The 19,277-nt window shown below is 51.6% G+C and overlaps 7 protein-coding genes and 1 non-coding gene across 8 annotated transcripts; 5 read left to right on the forward strand and 3 right to left on the reverse strand.

The window, feature by feature from the left end:
• Nucleotides 1-802: 802 nt before the first annotated feature.
• On the reverse strand, nucleotides 803-1,375 carry BDW74DRAFT_179244 (uncharacterized protein; the record flags this gene model as incomplete). The annotated part of the gene is made up of 1 exon (XM_073729416.1): nucleotides 803-1,375. The coding sequence occupies one exon, from the start codon at nucleotides 1,373-1,375 to the stop codon at nucleotides 803-805; it is 573 nt and encodes a 190-aa protein (XP_073582877.1).
• A 2,093-nt stretch (nucleotides 1,376-3,468) lies between these two features.
• On the forward strand, nucleotides 3,469-8,302 carry BDW74DRAFT_32483 (ABC transporter ATP-binding protein). Its single transcript, XM_073732522.1, has 10 exons — nucleotides 3,469-3,904; nucleotides 3,965-4,045; nucleotides 4,092-4,207; nucleotides 4,257-4,913; nucleotides 4,963-5,584; nucleotides 5,653-6,202; nucleotides 6,250-6,422; nucleotides 6,480-7,009; nucleotides 7,065-8,046; nucleotides 8,110-8,302. The coding sequence occupies exons 1-10, from the start codon at nucleotides 3,734-3,736 to the stop codon at nucleotides 8,134-8,136; spliced, it is 3,909 nt and encodes a 1,302-aa protein (XP_073582878.1). The 5' UTR covers nucleotides 3,469-3,733; the 3' UTR covers nucleotides 8,137-8,302.
• A 247-nt stretch (nucleotides 8,303-8,549) lies between these two features.
• Nucleotides 8,550-9,619, forward strand: BDW74DRAFT_168586 (uncharacterized protein; the record flags this gene model as incomplete). Its single annotated transcript, XM_073726860.1, has 3 exons — nucleotides 8,550-8,651; nucleotides 8,722-8,948; nucleotides 9,013-9,619. The coding sequence occupies 3 exons, from the start codon at nucleotides 8,550-8,552 to the stop codon at nucleotides 9,617-9,619; spliced, it is 936 nt and encodes a 311-aa protein (XP_073582879.1).
• Nucleotides 9,620-10,260: 641 nt separating this feature from the next.
• On the forward strand, nucleotides 10,261-11,429 carry BDW74DRAFT_179246 (uncharacterized protein; the record flags this gene model as incomplete). Its single annotated transcript, XM_073729417.1, has 3 exons — nucleotides 10,261-10,453; nucleotides 10,621-10,976; nucleotides 11,013-11,429. The coding sequence occupies 3 exons, from the start codon at nucleotides 10,261-10,263 to the stop codon at nucleotides 11,427-11,429; spliced, it is 966 nt and encodes a 321-aa protein (XP_073582880.1).
• Nucleotides 11,430-11,841: 412 nt separating this feature from the next.
• On the forward strand, nucleotides 11,842-13,382 carry BDW74DRAFT_32579 (uncharacterized protein). Its single transcript, XM_073732523.1, has 2 exons — nucleotides 11,842-12,200; nucleotides 12,298-13,382. The coding sequence occupies exons 1-2, from the start codon at nucleotides 12,077-12,079 to the stop codon at nucleotides 13,176-13,178; spliced, it is 1,005 nt and encodes a 334-aa protein (XP_073582881.1). The 5' UTR covers nucleotides 11,842-12,076; the 3' UTR covers nucleotides 13,179-13,382.
• An 871-nt stretch (nucleotides 13,383-14,253) lies between these two features.
• BDW74DRAFT_t145 lies at nucleotides 14,254-14,348 on the forward strand. The gene has a single exon. It is a non-coding gene; the product is annotated as a tRNA-Pro (tRNA).
• A 2,240-nt stretch (nucleotides 14,349-16,588) lies between these two features.
• On the reverse strand, nucleotides 16,589-17,275 carry BDW74DRAFT_179248 (uncharacterized protein; the record flags this gene model as incomplete). Its single annotated transcript, XM_073729418.1, has 3 exons — nucleotides 16,589-16,849; nucleotides 16,971-17,009; nucleotides 17,090-17,275. 3 exons carry the CDS (start codon nucleotides 17,273-17,275, stop codon nucleotides 16,589-16,591), a joined length of 486 nt encoding a protein of 161 aa, XP_073582882.1.
• Nucleotides 17,276-18,232: 957 nt separating this feature from the next.
• On the reverse strand, nucleotides 18,233-18,910 carry BDW74DRAFT_179249 (uncharacterized protein; the record flags this gene model as incomplete). The annotated part of the gene is made up of 3 exons (XM_073729419.1): nucleotides 18,233-18,358; nucleotides 18,418-18,657; nucleotides 18,725-18,910. 3 exons carry the CDS (start codon nucleotides 18,908-18,910, stop codon nucleotides 18,233-18,235), a joined length of 552 nt encoding a protein of 183 aa, XP_073582883.1.
• Between the last annotated feature and the right edge of the window lie 367 nt (nucleotides 18,911-19,277).

The following is a 19,277-nucleotide window of genomic DNA, read 5'->3' on the forward strand; positions in this document are numbered from 1 at the left end:
CTGACTCGCTAGGCCTCCTAGGACCCGTTGTTCTCTACAAGCCTTGTATCCCTTACTAGATATTTGGCCTTCCTAAGGATCTTCCTAAGCATACCTTTGTAGAGCACCCTTATGGGTAAAGAAAGCGTCAGATCCAGCATCATTCCTCAAACAAAATAGGTGGGCCGGCCACATACCGCTAAGTGTGGGAGGGGGCTGGACAACCATGCAAAATCTAAAATTGTTGGGGCCCTAAGGAACCAGTGGGGTGTATACGGGGAGCGTATCACGCAGTTCGATGGTGGAAACTTCCTTATCGCAATCGAGGTTTAATGTCCCATGGGCATCGTGAGCACGCTACCCTCGTCTACCTAGGGGCCGACGGGTCTAGAAGCTGGAAACCATAGTCCCAACGGCCAAAACCAAGCACCGATTGTCTGCTCGCTTGCGTCTATAACGAACTGAGTCAAAGCAAACTGCCACTAGAAATGATACACGCTAATATACATGAGACAAATCACTCCAAACCATTAATCTATGACCGCGGCAAATCGGCCCCCGGACGATTTGCAAGCTCTATGTTCAGACTCAGCCCGCCCCTCTCCTGCCCATTCAACCCCGACCGCGAACTAAACACAACCGGACTCTTGAGCAGCGAGACGAGGGAATTGAGCACCGCAAACTCCATCTTTAGCTTGACACCGTACGCCACCGCACAGTAACCCCCAGCAACCACTGCAGCATTCATGTACATTTGTACCATGAACCCAATATCGATGGCAATCGCAAGAATTTGCACCACCATAAAGTGCACTAGGACGCGTCATCCGGCCTTTCCCTTCGCCTGCGCAATGGGGTGGAGGCTGCGATACGCCTGCACGATGTAGATGCCGCAGATGACGAACTCACGGGCCATGGAAATGGAAAGCACCGTCCGCTCGACGAGATGCTCCGCGCGATAGAGCTGCTCCGTGCGCAACGCCGAGAACATTGTCGCGACGGTGATTTGCGTGGGGACCGAGAGGGCCGATGTCGCGAGTATCATCACCAGAACACCGCGGAGGAGCCGCCGGCTGTGCAGGACGAGATTCAGACGCGAGTACAGGGTCAGGATATGTGCCGTGATGAGTGTCGGATAGGCGATGGCGAACCCGGCGCCACTTGCAAATAGGATGGTCTCGTCGGTCGTGTCGTATCGCATCAAAGAGGTGATGGCGTAGCCCGCCAGACTGAGGGTTGAGATTAGAATGCTCCAGAAGTAGAGGCCCTGGCGGCGCTCGAAGGTCAGGAAGATGGAGAACAGCAGCTCTAGGACATGGAATGATGTGATTCCCATGAGGATCGGGTTGATGATGGAGGTTATCGCTTGCTCTAGGAATTCTTTGTCGGAGGCCATCTGGGGACATGGTTGCTCGAAGCTGGAGTGAGATTCCCACGGATCAGGACTAGGGTCCCGATAGTAGGATATTAAAGGACAGGCATGGCACTCGGACCGCGCCGGGATATTCAGTGTCGATGCTGCGAACTGATGGATCGAGTGCTATGAGATCTTGAACAAAGAAAGTCTCTACTGGAGGATTCGGGCTATCCGCTCTCATTGGCCGCCAGGGGCACAGGCCACCGGGACGCGATGGCGATATCTCGGTTCCTTGGTTTCTGTCCAATCACTGTACTTGCTCTTGAGTCGTGCAATCTGGGCCTGACAGGGGGGCGTGGGGGTGGTTGCCGTTCTGTGTCACCTCAGCAACCCTGGAGCCTAGCCCTAACAACCCGGGACAACGGCGGAGATACATGTCAGGCTGCACATGGGATCTACACTTGTAATGAGGATAAGCTTCGTTCTAATCGAGGCTTTCGTGGTACTTTTGTGGAGACCTGCTGGGTCGGAGACTGCCGGTACGGCCGATCGGAGGCTGTCAAGCACCGGATAGTATCCTGATCTTCAGGGGGAGAATGACTGTCCCGGACATCTACTTGCCTTTTTAAAGAGTTCTTCTGTTTACAACATTCTGTGCAGTGTACTGACTGCCTATGACCCCTGCCTGCTGGTAAGCTATGGTCCCTGGGCAGTCATAGCCCTCGAACCGCTCCAACCGCTCCAACCGCTCCAAGCGGCCCAGGGCCCAGGTTCCAGGTCCTGGACCCTCATAGGCTTCGACTCCTGAAACACCACGGAACGGCATTCAACCTTCCTTCGGCCCCAAGTATGGTAGAGGCTAGAGCACCGAACTATACCTGAAACGCGCAGGAATGCATCTGGTGCCTGGGCAGCAACTTTAGTTCACCTTGTTTTGTGCGCACTGCCTTAGCTTAAGTATCAGTGCTTTCCTCCACCTGATCTAGACCCGTACCTTCCCCCTCGCCTTAACTCCGCGGATTTCGGAATCTGAAATGATCAGTTGGGTGTAATGCGCCTCCTCCCAACCGGCAATCCGGAACCTGCCTTCCCCGTGCCAGTACAGATACATCAGATCTGGCGTTCGCGGTGGCGAATGACGATCGGCGCATTCGCGTGGGTACGGACCTTGGGTGCTGTCACTGTGCCGCTGGTCAGCTCCCGTTTTGAGGCTTGTTTTTTAAGGTTGTCCTATCCTGTGGCTGGCGTGATCGGTGATCAACTGAGGTTTTTGTGGTACTTTCCCTTATGCCCGTACGGCGCGGCTTGCTGATGTTCAGGGTAGCTTTGAGGTCGTTATACATGCCACGTCTACTCCGTAGTTGATAGTTTGTTTGTGGCGGTTTGTCTACTAGTTTATAGTGAGAAGTTCTATTGAGATTCGGCTTAGTAAATTGATGCCGAAACAGTTTCATAGGCACTAATTGCTTGGAGGAGATAATTGTGAAGCAGTGCAGTCACTTGGGCAATCTATAGTGTAAATAGTGCCTATGGGCTGGGTGAACGATGACGGCCCACGATCAAAAGTCATAGTATATGTCACGTTGCCGGACCTTGCAGAGATCTGGAGTTGCGAGTTGCCTTTGTTTCCTTTCTCCTCCATAGTTTATGACCAACTCTACTAAGAGTTTTTATGGGCGTTTGATTTGTCAGTATCACTAGTCATAACGTTCTATGAGCAAAGATCTCCTAGCTCTCTTTCTAAGCTTTCAAACGTCATAATCGTCATGTGTTACCAGTAATCACATAATAACGCTGTTTACAAACGATAGTTGGCCCTTACTGCTAGCATCAATAGAATATATACCTGCAATGAGAGCTTCCAAATATCTGACCTCTATGTACCAAGATTCCTGACGACAGATTTATTGTGCCATGGAGAACACAATCATCAATGATAACGAGTTCAGATATTCTAGTGAGTTCCATTCCTACAGAACCCCGGTCTTGGAAGCCCACTCCCACAGGCGGCCAGGCTAGGCGTTGGTCGCACCTTCTCTGTTAGGAAGCCGGGCGCGTCACATGAACGCGACTTTTCATCACCCACACCCCCACTCTCAACCTCTGCTTTCTTCTCAACATCATCGACTGGCATCGCTCCAAGATCATCTCAGCCTCATCTCGTATCTGACATCTGTCCTTCGCACTGCAGTCAGCATGCCACAGCCACGGTGTCCCGTACGACACACCCAATGTCAGCCAATCGCCAAGGCGCCAGGACGGCCACTGAGTCACGGTCGCCGCATCTCAACCAATTCGGTTGCTGACACGTCTGCCTAATGTTCAGCGCGTCATATATCAGAACATTTCAGCCATTTCGCGCAGTAAGAGCTAGCCGCTTATCATACATGGCCATCTATGATGGACGGGCCTGCAAACACTTCGGCGATTGAGCCCAAGGCTACGCCTCCGCCGGAAGCGATCGAGATGCAGGAGCCCCCGGCAGAAAAGGCCGAGACAAGCAAGGAAGAAAACAACAAATCAGAGAGCGAAGAGGGCCTAAAGCCGCCGTTCTTCGCGAGTTACATCGTATGGTTCGACCGGCTCTATTCTCTGCTTGGTTAATTGTTCAAAATTGACAAAGGCTAGAGAATCCTCTCCTACGGCACCGGCAACTATGGCTGGCTTCTTATGATACTGGGTCTTGGATGCGCGATGGGATCCGGGATAGTAGGTTTTGCTTTTCATTTTGAATTAGATGTTCTGACAAGCGCAGGCCTTACCATTGATGAACATTATCTTTGGCAACCTCGTCGGAGATTTCAACGCGTATTTTCTCCCCGATTCCGACGTGACAGAGTCCCGCTTCAAGTCGACCGTCAACAAGAATAGGCAGGCTGAATATTGTCAAGAATTATCGGCGCTTTACTGACGATCTCAGTTTGTACCTCGTCTACCTGTTCATCGGCAAGTTTGTGTTGACGTACATCTACATGCTCTCCTTCCGCATGATCAGCTTGAAGGCATCATCATCCCTACGACTATCATATATGTCCTCGCTGTTCAGTCAACCCGTCAGTAAACTCGACGCCATCTCGATCGGCAGCGTTACGAATACCATCACAGCCTTGTCAAATACGATGCAACAGAGTGTTTCAGACCGTCTCGCGATGCTCTTCCAGTCGATCGCCCTATTGATCGCCGCATATGCGATAGCGTTCCGCTACTCCTGGGCACTGACACTCGTCGTATCCTCGGCCATCTTGTTTGTGGTGTTAGCTTTCGGGGTTACAGTTCCAATCTTGGTCTCCGGACAACGAGGGGTGGATCTCGCTGATGAAAAGCATGCATCGATTGCAAGCGAAGTCTTCGGCTCCATTCGAACTGTTTTCTCGCTTGGCGCTGAAGGACCGTTATCTCGAAGATACAGTGAGTGGGTCGAGGAAGCCCGCAAACGAGGGCGAAAAATGGCCCTCGTTACAGGGATTCATCTTGGCATCCTATTCTTCAGCATGTACTGCAGCTACGCCTTGGCCTTTTGGTTCGGAATCAAGCTCTATCGCGAAGGGAACATTTCGAATGTTGGAACTGTGATAACGTACATCGTCTACACTTGACTTCGATGATCATTACTGACCGGACTGCAGTGTCTTCTTCTCCGTCCTCCTGGTGGTGACCATAATGGGCGGTATTGCAGCACCAATCATGGCTATTTCGAAGGCAGTCAGTGCATCCGCTGCGTTCTTCTCGGTCATTGATGCGGAGGGACTACCAAGTGGTGGTCTACAAGAGCCGGAGCTCTCGAGCCATTCGGATATCGTCTTTGAAAACGTGTCATTTGCCTACCCGTCTAGACCAGACGTCCCCGTACTGAATGGGTTTAACGCCGTTTTCCAGCGCGGTAAGACAACGGCGATTGTTGGGCCGTCGGGAAGCGGCAAGAGTACTGTTGTTTCATTGCTGGAGAGGTGGTATCAGCTCGGCACCTCGCCATCGTCGTCCGAGGACGAGGCGGAAAATGAGAGAGATAGTGGGCGCATCAAGGTCGACAATCACAATATAAATGACCTAAATCTCAAATGGTGGAGGACGCAGATCGGCCTCATACAGCAGGAACCTTTCGTCTTCAACGACACGGTCTACAACAATGTTGCTTTCGGTCTGATTGGGTCTCAGTGGGAAGATGCTTCCGACGAAGTCAAGAAAGGCCTCGTCGAGAAAGCTTGCAAGGAGGCTTTCGTTGATGAGTTCGTCCAACGGCTACCGTTGGTATGATATCTTAACCTCTTCATTCTCTGGCAGCGGTCAAAGTTCGATGTCATGCTAATATTGCACAGAAATACTTCACCCCGATTGGCGAGAACGGCATAACCATCAGTGGCGGCCAGCGGCAACGGCTGACCATCGCCCGAGGTATCGTCTCACAACCCCCAATTTTGGTACTCGACGAAGCGACAAGCTCAATCGATGTCCGAGGTGAAAAGATTGTTCAAGTCGCATTGAACCGTGTTTCTAAAGATCGGACCACGATTATGATCGCACACCGATTGTCGACTGTACGGAATGCCGATCGGATTATCGTGCTGAGGGATGGGCTAAACGTCGAAGAGGGAAGCCATGAAGAGCTGCTGGAAAATGATGGCGTTTATGCCGGGCTCGTCAAAGCTCAGCAGCTTGGTACTTTTGATGGAGCAGATGCCGTTGTCGAAGATGCTCAGCAGCAGTACGATTGGGTTATTGAAGAGGAGGAAAAGGTTGAAGACGCATCCAAGGAATCACCGAAAAAGAGGATAGGCGGCTTCAAGAGCTTCGGTACTATACTTTACGAGCAGCGGAAATACTGGATGCTATTCGTTATTGTTCTTGCGGCCGCTGCTGGGTCTGGATGTAAGTTGTCTATCCACATAAAGTCTCAGCCGCTTAACATCCTCCAGCCGGCTTCGCTCTCCAAAGCTGGCTCTTCGCCCAGCTCATAGAGGTCTTTAACTTTACTGGTCAACGACTAGTCGACTCCGCCAACTTCTGGGCGTTGATGTTTTTCGTGCTAGCCCTCGCCGTGGGGGCGTGCTACTTTACGCTGGGGTTCTGCTCTGTCCTTGCCTCGCATGTATGTCCCCCTCTCCGTCTCTATATGACAAGGCTCCCCACTTATATTTACGGATAGTTCATCGCATCGTTCTACAGGAGAGACTACTTCACCAGTCTAATCCAACAACCAATTCCCTTCTTCGACGCGTCCGACAATTCCTCCGGTACCTTGACCTCAGCGCTCTCCAGCTCGACAAAACAAATCCAAGAAATCTTCGGCCCGAACGGCGTCTTTCCATTAGTCTCAATCTTTGTGATCATCGGCTGCGTGGCTATTTCGTTTTCGTTTGGCTGGAAACTTGCCGCGGTCGCATTCTTCGCCGCTTTACCGTTCATTCTCCTCGCAGCGTACCTCCGAATCCGATATGAGACGCAGTTTGAGGGCATGAATGCCAAGGTATATGCGGAGAGCTCGGCATTTGCGGCGGAGGCAATCAAGGCGTTTCGCACTGTGTCAGCTTGTACAATGGAGGGGTTTATTTTGGAGAGGTATCAATCGTTGCTTGCCGAGCAGCGGGAAAAGGCATTGAGGAAGGCGTGGTATGCGTGTGCAGTATTTGCATTCTCGGATAGTGTGGATTTTTGCGCGATGGCGTTAACCTTTTGGTAAGGTTGACAATTCCGATCGGAAAGTATTTCTAGAATGTGACGATCTTTTTAGGTACGGCGGCCAACTTCTCGCATCAAGGGAATATGACATCGTTCCGTTCTTCGTCGTTTATATCGCCATTATTCAAGGCGGACAGATGGCCGGAATGATGTTCAGCTCTGGGCCGGATATCGCGCAGGCAAAAGCATCCGCTGCGAGAATCTTTCAGGCTCGCGAATCATCTCCGTCTGATAACTCAACAGCTACCACCGTGCATATGTCTGACCTGGCTCCATTTGATGCCAGCATCGAATTCCGCAACGTTGCCTTCCGCTACCCCTCCCGTCCGACGCCTGTCTTTACAGATCTCAACTTGCGCATCGGAAGTGGGCAATTTGTCGCCTTCGTCGGACCTTCGGGGTGCGGCAAGTCAACTCTTATCTCACTGATAGAGCGGTTCTACGAGTCTAGCGAGGGCAGCATTCTATTTGGGAATGTTCCAGTAAAAGAGCTTGACGTCTCATCCTACCGCAAAAGCCTCTCACTTGTCGCGCAAGACCCGAAGCTTTTCAACGGAAGTATACGAGAGAACCTGCTTCTAGGCATCGACTCCGACGAGAACGAACAAGGCCTGGAAGAGAAAATGGTATCAGCTTGCACCTCCGCCGAGATTCACTCTTTCATCCTCTCGCTTCCAGAAGGCTACAACACACAGCTCGGCACAAACGCATCCTCAGCAGCGTCTTTAAGTGGCGGACAGAAGCAGCGTCTATGCATTGCGCGTGCATTAGTTCGCAGCCCTCGGCTCCTGCTCCTCGACGAAGCAACCAGCAGTCTTGACTCACAGAGCGAGAAACTAGTTCAAGGCGCGATGGAGAAGTTGGCGGAGAATGGAGACCTGACGATCATTGCGGTTGCGCATCGGCTTGCCACGATCCAAAAAGCAGATATGATTTTCGTGTTCGGGGACGATGCGGGTGGCACGGGATCAAAGGTGCTCGAAAGTGGAACACATGGTGAGTTGCTGGGAGCGAGGGGGGTTTATTGGCAAATGGTGAGCTTATCCCTATATCGCCGGCAGGTTGACTCGGAAATAACGGTTTCTAACGATGAGTAGTGTCAAGCTCAGGCTCTGGATAGGTGAATCCGAGTGTCCGAGCGCTAGGTTTGATATCAACTCCGTTTCGATGATTTCTCAGCTCTATCCTGTATATATGCCCTGAATCTCAACAAATTGCCCTGTGGCCATGGCGCTTCCAAGTGGAAAGCGTATACCAACCTTGCCTCAAGAACATTCATTGCGATACCAAGTATAGAGTCGATCCATGACTCCATGTCATTGGTAGGACTCCCTCTCCACTTACAAGCAAGTGTCAGCTTTTAGCGTCAACGGCGGGTCGAATCGATAGATGGGCCCTTACTCCGCAGTAGGTTCCTCACGGTCTCGAGGTATATAATGCCCGAGAATATCGCTGGATGCTCAAGCCCACAGCGCGGCGGCCTTCTTCAAATCCCTCACTTTCCTCTCCAACAGACCTGTATTACTCTTTGCACGCAATGGTTAACGTCGCAGTCGCGGGCGGCACAGGGGGCGTCGGTCGCACAATCGTCGAAGTCCTCGCTGACTCTCATCATGGGGCATTCGTGCTCTCGCGAAAGGTATGTTACCGTCATCCCTTACTTTGGCTTCCATCTACACCGACTAGAGTACTGATGTTCCATCACAAAGCCCTCGAACAGTCAAAACAACGTAACTTCAATAGTCGTCGATTACACCAACGTCCCGGTCCTAGTGGAAGTTCTAGAAGCGAACAAAATTCACACCGTAATCTGCGCGTTCGCTGTCGCGGGCGACTCGCTGTCGACCTCCCAAGCGAACCTCATTGAGGCTGCGAAACTCTCAAGCACGACGAAGAGATTCGTGCCGAGTTCGTTTGCGATTAAGTATCCGGAGAGGTATGTCCCGCCGCCCTATCAATCCACATCCCCATTCGTGAGCTAATTTGAATGGAAATGGTAGCGCGGTTGAAATCCTCCCCCAGCTGAAAGACTACTTCGCGGCGATCGAAACCCTCCGCTCCTCAGACCTCGAGTTCACCGTCTTCCACAACGGGATCTTCCTCGATTACTTCATCAAACCTGAAAGCGGGGTGAAAAGTTATCTAAAGCCGAATGTGTTTGTCGTCGACATCGTCAACAAAGTCGCTGCGATCCCCGGCGACGGTACCAGTCCGGTGACGTTCACGTATACATTCGACCTCGCGAAATTCGTCGTCGCGGCTCTTGATCTGCAGGTCTGGAAGGAGGAGAGTTGTGTTGTGAGTGATGAGATGCCTTGGAATTCATTCGTTGGTCTGGCGGAAGAGGTTCTGAAAACGAAATTCGAGATCCACCTCGATTCAGTTGAGAAGTTGAAGAGGTTCGAGATCACGGAGTTACCGGGTCACATCCCGCTGTACGAGCGCTTCCCAAAGAAGGCATTTCAATGGTTTATGGCGATCTTTGAGATGTTTACGCTCGACGGGGGGCCACGACTTGCGAGGGAGAGGAGTTTGACTGAGATGTTTCCGGGGGTTAGGACAATTACGGCGAGAGATGTGCTTAAAGGATGGAATGGGAAGGTTTAGATGAATCTTACGTCTGATATGCGAATTGGGTAAGTAGCTTCGTCACCATACAGACTTGTGTCTGGCTAATTTTCAAACTGGATCTAGGTAGACCGCGCATAAAAGCCGTTAAGCCTGCATAAACTCTGTGCCACCTGTCCCAAGAACCACTCTGCTCGATCCTGGTCCCTAGCTCGACCAACACAACAGGTTGATAAGGTTATGAGCAGGCCAGACGGTGCCGAGCAGGGGGGCTTAGGGTAGGACAAACGATGATTCCCATCAAACTGTTTGAGAGAGTCAGCACTAACCATACTCTTCCTGGACTAGCGAAACGAATCATTTGGCTAAGCTTTAGCATGACAAGCTAGATCTCACGAACGCCCGGAGATGCTCAGCCTTGTGCTACTGTACTGTCACTGTCAGTGGACGATGCATCTCAACAGTCTCCTGCCAAAACATGGTTCGTATCACCCTGCTATCCAATCAGGCCAAGACGAAGGTTCACCCTGTCTCGGATGCCGGGACCGCATACGAGATGCTTGCTTGTCAGGGTCTGACTGTCGTATTTTCCTCTTCCCCTGATCTCTTCTTCCTTGTCCTTCGCACTCTCTGCAATTGCATCCTTCGCGTCTGAATTAGAGATCAAGATGCGTGCAATCATGCCCATTCTCATATCACTTCAGCTCCTCTACGATGCCATGGTGAATGCGGTCGCTGCAGCAGAAGCACAAGGGCAGTACAGCTACGAGACCAGCACTGATGATTATGGCAATACTTATGTGACAACTACTACCTTCGGATATTCTACGATCTACCTACATCATACCAGTACCACAGATTCGGTGGAACCCAGTATGGCCCAACCATTCCTTATCTACGCATCTCACCAAATGCCAGACTCTCTTCGTGTTAGACGATCGCAGAATTGCTGACGGTTATTATCCCAGCCTCCACAGAAACCATCTCGCTCGTCCACCCCCAACCCGACGACACCATCGATGCAGACTCCTTCTAGCTAGAATGGAGCTACAACTTCGCCTACGACGACTACTTCAAAGTCAACGTATGGTCCCCAGACGAAGTAGACACCATAGACGAAATCTCTACAACCGTCCTCGCCCCCAATAGCTCAACCACAATCCCCGCAAGCGCTTTTGCCTCCCTCGGCCTCAGCCAAACAACGTCGGTCTGGCTCAATATATATATGATGGAAGACGGGAGCATGATTGGGACACATGTCACTGGGCTTGTTCTGAGAGTCGCGGATCCGACGACCGCGACGTTCACGAGTAGGAGTGTGGGTTCGGGCTCAGTGACGACCACGACTACGGTCACGGCTACGGCTACGACGACGACTTCGGACGATGGATCCAGCGTATAATCTTCTTCTTCTTACTATGACGAAGAAAAGGGCCTCTCAACGGGCGCCAAGGCGGGTATCGGAATCGGTATCGCGGCGGGCGTGCTGCTTCTCGTCGCGATCATCGGATTCCTCATCTACCGCCGACGAAAGCGGAACTATGCAGAGCCGCCGAAGACGATTCGTGAGATTTCAGGGTTGCAGCCGACTTTGCCTGCTGTCTTTCCGAATGGGAATTGGAGCCCGGGTCTGGGTGGGGAGTTCAGACCAGGGAGTTTGCCGATGGGTTTTAGGACGGCGCCGCTTGGGGTTTGGATTCGAATAGGGGTTCCGGGATTGAGTTGGTTCCTGGGAGGAGTTAGGGCGAGGATGAGGCTGAGAGAGGAAGTGAGGGAACGATTTGAGATGCCCGGTGACACTGGAGCTGGGTTGTTTTTCTCAGATGCGAATTCCAAACAGCCTTTATGAGGAAGTTCACATACCCTATCTATGCATTTAGTCTCTCCTGCAATACTCTCTCGTTTAATCACTACCCCCGGCGACAATTTGCTATGGCAAGCGACCCATCTCCGTCGGACCGTTGAAGGCAAAGGTATCCGTACCGGTAACCGAGCGCCAGCACCAACTATCCTGTTCCTGGTCTAGGGAATCCTTCGCCGGTGACAGATCATAGGGATCTCATAATATGACACTGTAAGGACCTGCTGTGCATCTGCACCTGCATCGAACCCTTCTTACTACCTCCTGCAGAGTACTGCGATGCGATGCACTGCGCTGCAACCGACTTACCACTTTGTGTCCAAACTGCAGCCAGATTGAATCTAATCCCACCGTTAGTCTAGGCCAACGAATGTCCCAGCGTGCCAAGAGAATCCCAGGAGTCTGGGAAATGAGCTTTGTACGACCCAATCAACTCTCGTGTCCTGAGGCTAAAAAATGCACCGTGACTGCGCCGCAGAGCCCTCTCTCAGGGTCTGGCTTATGGACCAGGTCTGGGCTGGGCGCTTTTTATTTTCCTTCCTTCCCCTGACTCTCAAATCCTAATTGTCTCTGGCAGAGCCCTTTGAAGTGGCACAAAACCGTCTCAAATCGCTGCTGGTTTCATCGGCGTCGAAATGCGTGCTCTTTTACATACATGCCTCCTCCTCTTCGCTACAACAGCAGTCATCGCCCAAAGCGGCGACGACAATGATTCAGATGATGGATACTCAACTATCATCTACTGGGGAGACTCATCCGGTAGGCCCAATTCAACTCCCCAATCCCGGTCCTGTCCATGTCCAGCAACCTCATCGACCCTACCAAACCGCTCGCTAACTCACCTCTCCTCACCCAGTCTCAGACTCAGACTCAGACTCAACTACAACCATACCAACCTCAACCTCAACCTCCGACCCAGCAACTGAACGAATCTTCCTAACCTCCCCAACGCAAGGCGAGGTCCTTTCCACCTCAAGCCTCACACTCGAATGGTACTACAACTTCGACTACGACGACGACTTCACAATCGAGCTGCAGCCCATGGGCGCAACCGGCATGGACGACATCGTCTTTAGCACGACCGTCAACCCGGAGTACTCGACGACCGTTTTGCCGGCGAGTGTCTTGCCGAGTATTGAGCCCGGTGAGACGGCGGCGTTCTCGGTGTGGATTTATACGTGGGATGTTTATGGGGGTGCGGGGGACTTTGTGGATCAGGTTCTCTTGTATGCGGATCGGAGGACGAGTACGAGTTCGAGTAGTACGACGGAAACAAATAGCGCGCAGACGGTTACGAGGACGGTGGAGGTTACGCCGACGGTAGCTTCTGCGGGTGGGGATGGGAATGAGGTTGAATCTGGGGACGGCGGGGATGGGGGTCTGTCAACGGGTGCGAAGGCAGGCATTGGGGCTGGCGTTGGAGGGGGCGTCCTGCTCGTCGCGGCTCTAGTCGGCTTCATTCTCTACCTGCGTCGAAAGCGGAATGCAAGGCAGCCCAAGACGATCCGTGAGATTTCGCAATCTACACCGATGTCCGGATCTACTATGTTTGGGCCAGGCAGTGCAGTCGGTGATGCGAGTAGTGTGGGCAAGGATCCGCGCCCGGTGAGTCTGCCCCTGGCGATGTCGCCGCTGTCGGATGCGGGGTCGGTACGAAACTCGGCGGTTGGGTCTGTGGCTGTGTCTGCGAGGATATGGGGAGAGAGGGAGAGGGAGAGGTTTGAGCTGGGGAGCTGAGTGTTTGGATTATGGCTTGGGAGTGGTGCGGTATGGGAACTAGGGCTGGCAGTCTGGATCGTGACAGGGATATTCCAATTTGCGGTCATGGATATGGAATGGGGTTTTACTAGTTGGTGATGTGATTGACGTGATGATAAAGTTACTTACCAGTAGCGGGATATAGTCTTTCTGAATTGAATCATACATCTCTGTCTCTTCCAAGCGGTGCTCATCTACTTGCCCCTTAACCGGTGAGGTCGACGTTTTATCCTAGAGACCGGCGGTCCGTGCCCATTGGTCTACTGCTGGAGCTGATGGGTCACGGATTAAGCGGCAATCGGGATACACTCGCGACGGTGTCTTATAGTCATTACTCAACCAGATCAGATTCAACGTCTTTGTCTCTCGGAATGCGGACTCCATTTGCGTGGCATACGCCTCACCTTGTATGGGCGACAGAGTTAAGTTGGGGTTGGAAATAAGATACTCGACCAACGGGGGACCTTGCTCTCTGCTAGCGCGAAGGGGGTTGCCATATCTCAGAGTAGTAGTAGCTCTCTAGGAAAATAACTCAGCTCTCCGACTCTCGTTGACCACTTGTTGGGTTATAACGCGAGGGCTTGGAGGGTCACGTGTGTCCGCCGAGGGCTAGGACTGGACTTCCTACTATCGTGCGGTCCTGTTAAGGAATATTTAGCAGATCGCTGGTCTAACAACTCCGGACCGACTATTATATCAGAGGCCCATTTTTGACTGTGATGCGGGATGGCATCGCTGTCGCGTTGGTGTATGTTGGGGGTGGGGGGAATGCTGGGCGATGCACAGGAGGAGCCAAGTATATATAGCTGCCGCATCGAGGAGCCGAACTGCGCACATGCTCTACCTCAGGGCTGCTTTATCCGAAAAAAAGTTCCTCGCCCGACAAGACGCACAAACTATTGAGAAAACTGCTCTCTGCCTGATGGCAAAAATACAACTGCCAAATATCAGAATCATACCACTAGCCACCAGGGCCGACGGATTGAAGGTCTATGGAATATATTAAACGATTGCGTATATAGATCTAAGAAGCTGAAGTTACTTCAACCAATCAGCTCTGGTGGTCTAGTGGTATGATTCTCGCTTAGGGCTAACCCTAGCACAAACCTTGTATGCGAGAGGTCCCGTGTTCGATCCACGGCTAGAGCCTGATCCGTTTCTTTTTTAATTCTTTGTCTTTTTGCCCGCGCCTTCGGTATGAACAGTGTACAACAATTTACCTTCTCGCGCAGTTGCGTACTTGGTTTCTGCCTGGAAATAGACGGAGAAAACTCCTCTACGAGTTTACGTCCACACCACATCCCTCGGGGCCCGGCGTACAAGCGCAAGGACCAGTATTCTTAATTAGAGGATGACATTTGTCGCTTATTGTCCCTACACTTCATGCTGATGGCTTTCTCTTGACCAAGGCTTGTTAAATCTTTGCAACCCATACTCCCCCCAATTACCACGGAAGGCCCAGCTTCCTGTTCTTATCAGGATATGGATCTTTCCCTATAGGATAAATTAACGAACCACTCCCCTGAACGAAAGCGATGAAAGACCTCAGCCGCCCGCTCACTCGTCCCTCTAGATCCCAGCAAGGCCCTCTCAAACTCGTCAAAATCATTCCTAAGCGCCGTGCGGATCTCCTCCAGCCCCCCCCCCCGCGCAAACAGGCCTACCGTCAGCAACTGACAAGACGAACCAGTGGCGTTCTTCCCGCAGCTGAGCTATGGTATACTCCGTCCGCATGCGTCCACCCACCATGCATTTCGCATGAATCGAACCTCATCCCACTCCTAGTGAGCAGATGGGTAATATCGATCCTGATCGCCAGGGACCGGCCCACCAATGCATCGATCTAAGTCCGTAGCCACTCTTCTGACATCTCTGACTAGCGCCCCTAGCGAGTACGGAGGAAGCAATATCCTACCCCTATCTCCTATTGGTTGAACTTCCAAGTCACCTAGGTATCTGGTTACTATTAGCACTGTTCCATCATTTCCCCCACAGAAACAGAAAGTCGATGGTAAGGAGTACAGAGCATTCAAGAATCATTCTTTCTACACATACGGAGTATTAATTGTAGCTAGCCCGCTCGACCGTAGCTCCTATACACCGCACAGTTTTCTACGCTTACACGAGCTGTTCGAGCCCAACCATCACACCAGAGACCCGATGGATCTTCCGCCCATATCCACCCCACTGCTCCCATCATTGCCGAAGCGTTGCCTCAAGCCCCTTAACATGCTCACTGAAAGCCCTCCCAAGCTGCTCGATTCCCGCAGCGCAAACGGGTGCCGCGTGGACAACAGAGGAGACTAGTTTCTGCAAGCTGTGACTAGCAGCGGTACAAAAACAAAGAACCAAGGGCAGGGACACCCATTAACATTACTATGGTACGTACCTCAGTAGCATCCCCAAGCGCCCGAACCGCATTCGCAACGAAGTCCCGAAGGTAGTCTCTCTCGCGATGCTGCTCTTGCTGGAGAGCGCCTGGATCAGGGCTTCGTCGACGGTGAGGAGCTTTGGTAATGATAGGCAGTTAGTACTATAGCACAGCAGTAAATAGCCAGCCACCCAGTTACCAGTGGATACAAGGTAGGTAGGAAGAACATATAGCAGTCAAGTTAGTCCGAATTCCGTTTACTCCGTAGAGCCACATGGCTGTCCAGCTTCCCAGGAACTTGAGATTTGGTAGCGAGCGGGCTCGACCCGCCCCGGGGCCAGCCGAGATTCGAGACGCCAATAAACAGTATTGGCACAGACGGCGTTCATTTCCACCCAATACCTGGTTCGTCCTTTGGCTTTTGGCTTGGAATAGTGGTAGGTACCTGAGTACCATACGAGGTACCATAGTATAGGTAGATATACTGTATCTTGCAGGTGGTCCTTTACATGAACTGTCACCTGCATGCAGCGCATTTAGCCACATACCTACATGTAAAAACTACAAACCACTTGTGCTTCACGCATAACGTACAAATTCAATCTGCATCCCGACGACTCGTCACCCACGCATTCTGTCAGTAAGGACTACAAACAAACCCAGACCTCCTGGTTTCGATTTCGCCCCGTAAGTCGGGACTTCGACCAGTAGTGGCTGTCGAGGATGGTCAAGGTGCGTATCGGGGTTGGAGTTGGGTAGAGAGTACCTAGGTACGGTAGGTATACCAGTCAGCGGCTCAATAATAGTGGAACTGTCAGATCCAACCAACCCCCTAAAATCGACCGATCTTTAGGCTGTCTTGCTTTACCATAGTCTTGTCCCAAAAGCCCAGCTAGGCTCTATCTAGCGTTTAATGTGCAAAGATGTATTTATATATCTCTCATTCAGTGTAAATCAAACTTACTCTATATATCATAATGTAACAACATGACATCCAAGAAGAAAGCTTTCACAACCATTACCCCTGGAAAGAATCCGTCAACCCAATCGGCGCCAGAGCCCCCCGGAGCATCTCAACCCCTTCTACAAATCCACTCTTTAACTCCTGCACATCCTTAGCACAAACAGGCGTAACCTCAACGGCCTGCGGAACAGCCTGGTCGACGTCACGCCCAAGGAGGTGCACGGCCGCGACCAACGGCGAGGCACAAGAGCTGTTCATTAGCCAGCCGCTCTGCCGCGTGAGGATCTTGACGAAGTCTTCGTTGGCGGTTATGAACTACCATAGGATAAGCAGTTAGCATGCTGGTTATGGTCTTTCATGGTTCCCTGGAGCAGGAAACGGCGGGACATACGCCTTCTGTTGCAGCACACAGCTTCTCCTGATCTTAGGCGCTGACCTCGGCGCCGACCTCGGCGCCGCAGTTGAGGTTCACGGCCTCGAGGTTGGTGGCTTGGTTGGTTTGTTAGCTATTATGGTCTTACGATGGATCTGAGATCAGTGGGATGGATTGCGTACTAGAGCAGTGTCTGATATGTTATCGAAATTCAGGGCTTCGACTGGGCCTTGCAGGGCTTTGGCGCCGGATGAGAGGTTGTTGAGTGCGGTGACGTCGTTGTCGACGCAGCTGAATTCGTCGAAGGCAGCAGGGAGGGCAGTAGCCACCGAGAGGAGGGCAGAAAGGGCGGCGGTCTTAAAGTGCATTGAGGTGGGAGAGTGAGAAGTGGAAAAGAGACTTGGAGGGTTGGAGTGCGGTGTGGTATGGCAGAGTAAAGACGGGAAATTAACCCGAGTGATTGTCTCTTTTATACTCTGCTATAGGAGGATTTGGGTAACCACATGGCACTCGGGGATAGTGTAATCCTGCATCGCACCTGCAGCTGCAGACACGGAATGACTATTGCCAGATTAGGGCAACAGACAGCCTTGCATGATTGACAGATCCTCGAGATCTGGGGCCCTTCGAAGCACGCTACTAATAGCATAAACATGACACCATTTCTAATCTAACAAGTATGAAGATCATTTTGGTAGGTCTTCAAGGGCTCCACTCATCACGTTTTTACCCAGCGCTCTCCACCCTAAAGGAAAGAGGCGGACAAAAGGTAAGTCAGAAGTCCGTAGAGGGGGATTGGTGCAATCAGGTGGTTAAATTTCGTGCTGACCGGTTTAGGCTTAGATGCTACGCTTATAGATTGAATGTCCTTTGGCGAGGGTCACTGATATTGGCACTTAAGAGTCCAGACCTGCACTGGTTATAGCTTACATTGCTGAGAGAGAGAGACATGCAATTGGATTTTAGCTAAACATTCTTAACCGCTCACTCAGGAATCAGTAGCTTTTGCCATTATGTTTGAATCATACACTAAGTGCGCCTCCTAGAGGCGAGTCAGGCTCACTGCAATATCTATATCTGTCCTTTTGCTCTGGGTTCCTACCAGATATAATCAATACAATGGGATTGAAAGCAAGGAAATCGCTCGATGCGATTACAGAACAGTCACTGGAGTAAGAAGAAACGGGGGTATATCTATTAAACAATGTCTATATATGTACAGAAAAGAGAATCTTCTTTCAGACAATCCCAGGCAAAGGTCCCAGCATCAAAGTCTCGAGAACTTCCTCATCTACTTAATTCAATACGAAGTTCCAGATAGTACCCTAGTGCTGAGGGTTAGGGTCAAGATCCTCCTCGAGCTGCTTAACATCGTCACCAAGAGCCTGAGCCAGCTCCTTCACGCTGCCGGCACAGGTCGGAGCCGCCTCAAGAGCAGAGAAGACCACGTTCTAAAGGTCTTGTTAGCACGTTTTCTTCACCCGCAGTAGGAATGTGCACTTTGACATACATCCGTGACCCTTTCAAGCTGGCGCGAGACCTCAAGAAGAGGCGGGGCGAAAGGCGTGAGCGTCAAGAGGTTCTTCCTCTCGGAGAGGGACTTGATGAGGCCCTCGTCGGCGGTGACGAAAGCCTCAGCAGCAGTGCAAACCTTCTTCTGGTCCTCCTCGCTGAGCTCCTCGTTACACTGGAGAGTTGTAACTGCGTTGGAGGCCTTGGTGATGGTGTTTACTGTTCCAGAAATCACGTTCTGAGTCTGTTAGCTTGTTGATAGACTGGATATAGAGGGTAAACGCGGGCATAGAAGAGCGACATACGGGAACGCCGACGAAAAAGTTGGCGGCGTTGATGTTCTGGGTCGTGGTCTTGAGGGTGTTGATTTCCTCTGTGAGGGAGTTCAGGGTCGTCACGGCATTGGTGGCGCAGCTGGATTCGCGGGCGGAGATGGGGCCTGCAGCGGCGAGGGAGAGGAGGGAGGCGAGGGCGGTGGCCTTGAAGTGCATTTTGAATGGATAAGAGGGATGGAAGGGTTGGAAGTGTGTGATGATGGGACTGAGTGCTTGAAGATGATATCCTTAAGCACGAGGAGTTGGGCCTTCTTATACCTTTGAATATCTAGAGACGAACGTACCTTCTCCTTTGCGTCGAAGATCTATGGAGCATGTTCGACCTCAACAAGCCGTGTAGAGGCAAATAGACCCCGCACTTTAGATCTTTACAGTAAATTGCAATGTTTATCAGTCCTCATATAGCGGGTCCCTTCATCTATCTCGCATGTAGTCCCATGCGATTGGCAGCCTCCTGTAGATCAGGGACCGACCCACCGATCTATCGATCTCTAGCCTTTAACCATGGCGATGACACTTTCCC

The sequence above is a fragment of the Aspergillus multicolor genome (assembly GCF_047715735.1).
Source record: "Aspergillus multicolor strain CBS 133.54 unplaced genomic scaffold BDW74scaffold_16, whole genome shotgun sequence".
Lineage (NCBI taxonomy): Eukaryota > Fungi > Ascomycota > Eurotiomycetes > Eurotiales > Aspergillaceae > Aspergillus > Aspergillus multicolor.

Excerpts from the sequence above, each read along its gene's own strand:
- BDW74DRAFT_32483 (XM_073732522.1), top strand. The coding sequence starts at position 3,734 with ATGATGGACGGGCCTGCAAACACTTCGGCGATTGAGCCCAAGGCTACG. Across the intron at positions 4,208-4,256 it reads TCGACCGTCAACAAGAATAG|TTTGTACCTCGTCTACCTGT; the intron begins GCAGGCTGAATA and ends TGACGATCTCAG. Across the intron at positions 5,585-5,652 it reads TCGTCCAACGGCTACCGTTG|AAATACTTCACCCCGATTGG; the intron begins GTATGATATCTT and ends AATATTGCACAG.
- BDW74DRAFT_32579 (XM_073732523.1), top strand. The coding sequence starts at position 12,077 with ATGCGTGCTCTTTTACATACATGCCTCCTCCTCTTCGCTACAACAGCA. Across the intron at positions 12,201-12,297 it reads CTACTGGGGAGACTCATCCG|TCTCAGACTCAGACTCAGAC; the intron begins GTAGGCCCAATT and ends CTCCTCACCCAG.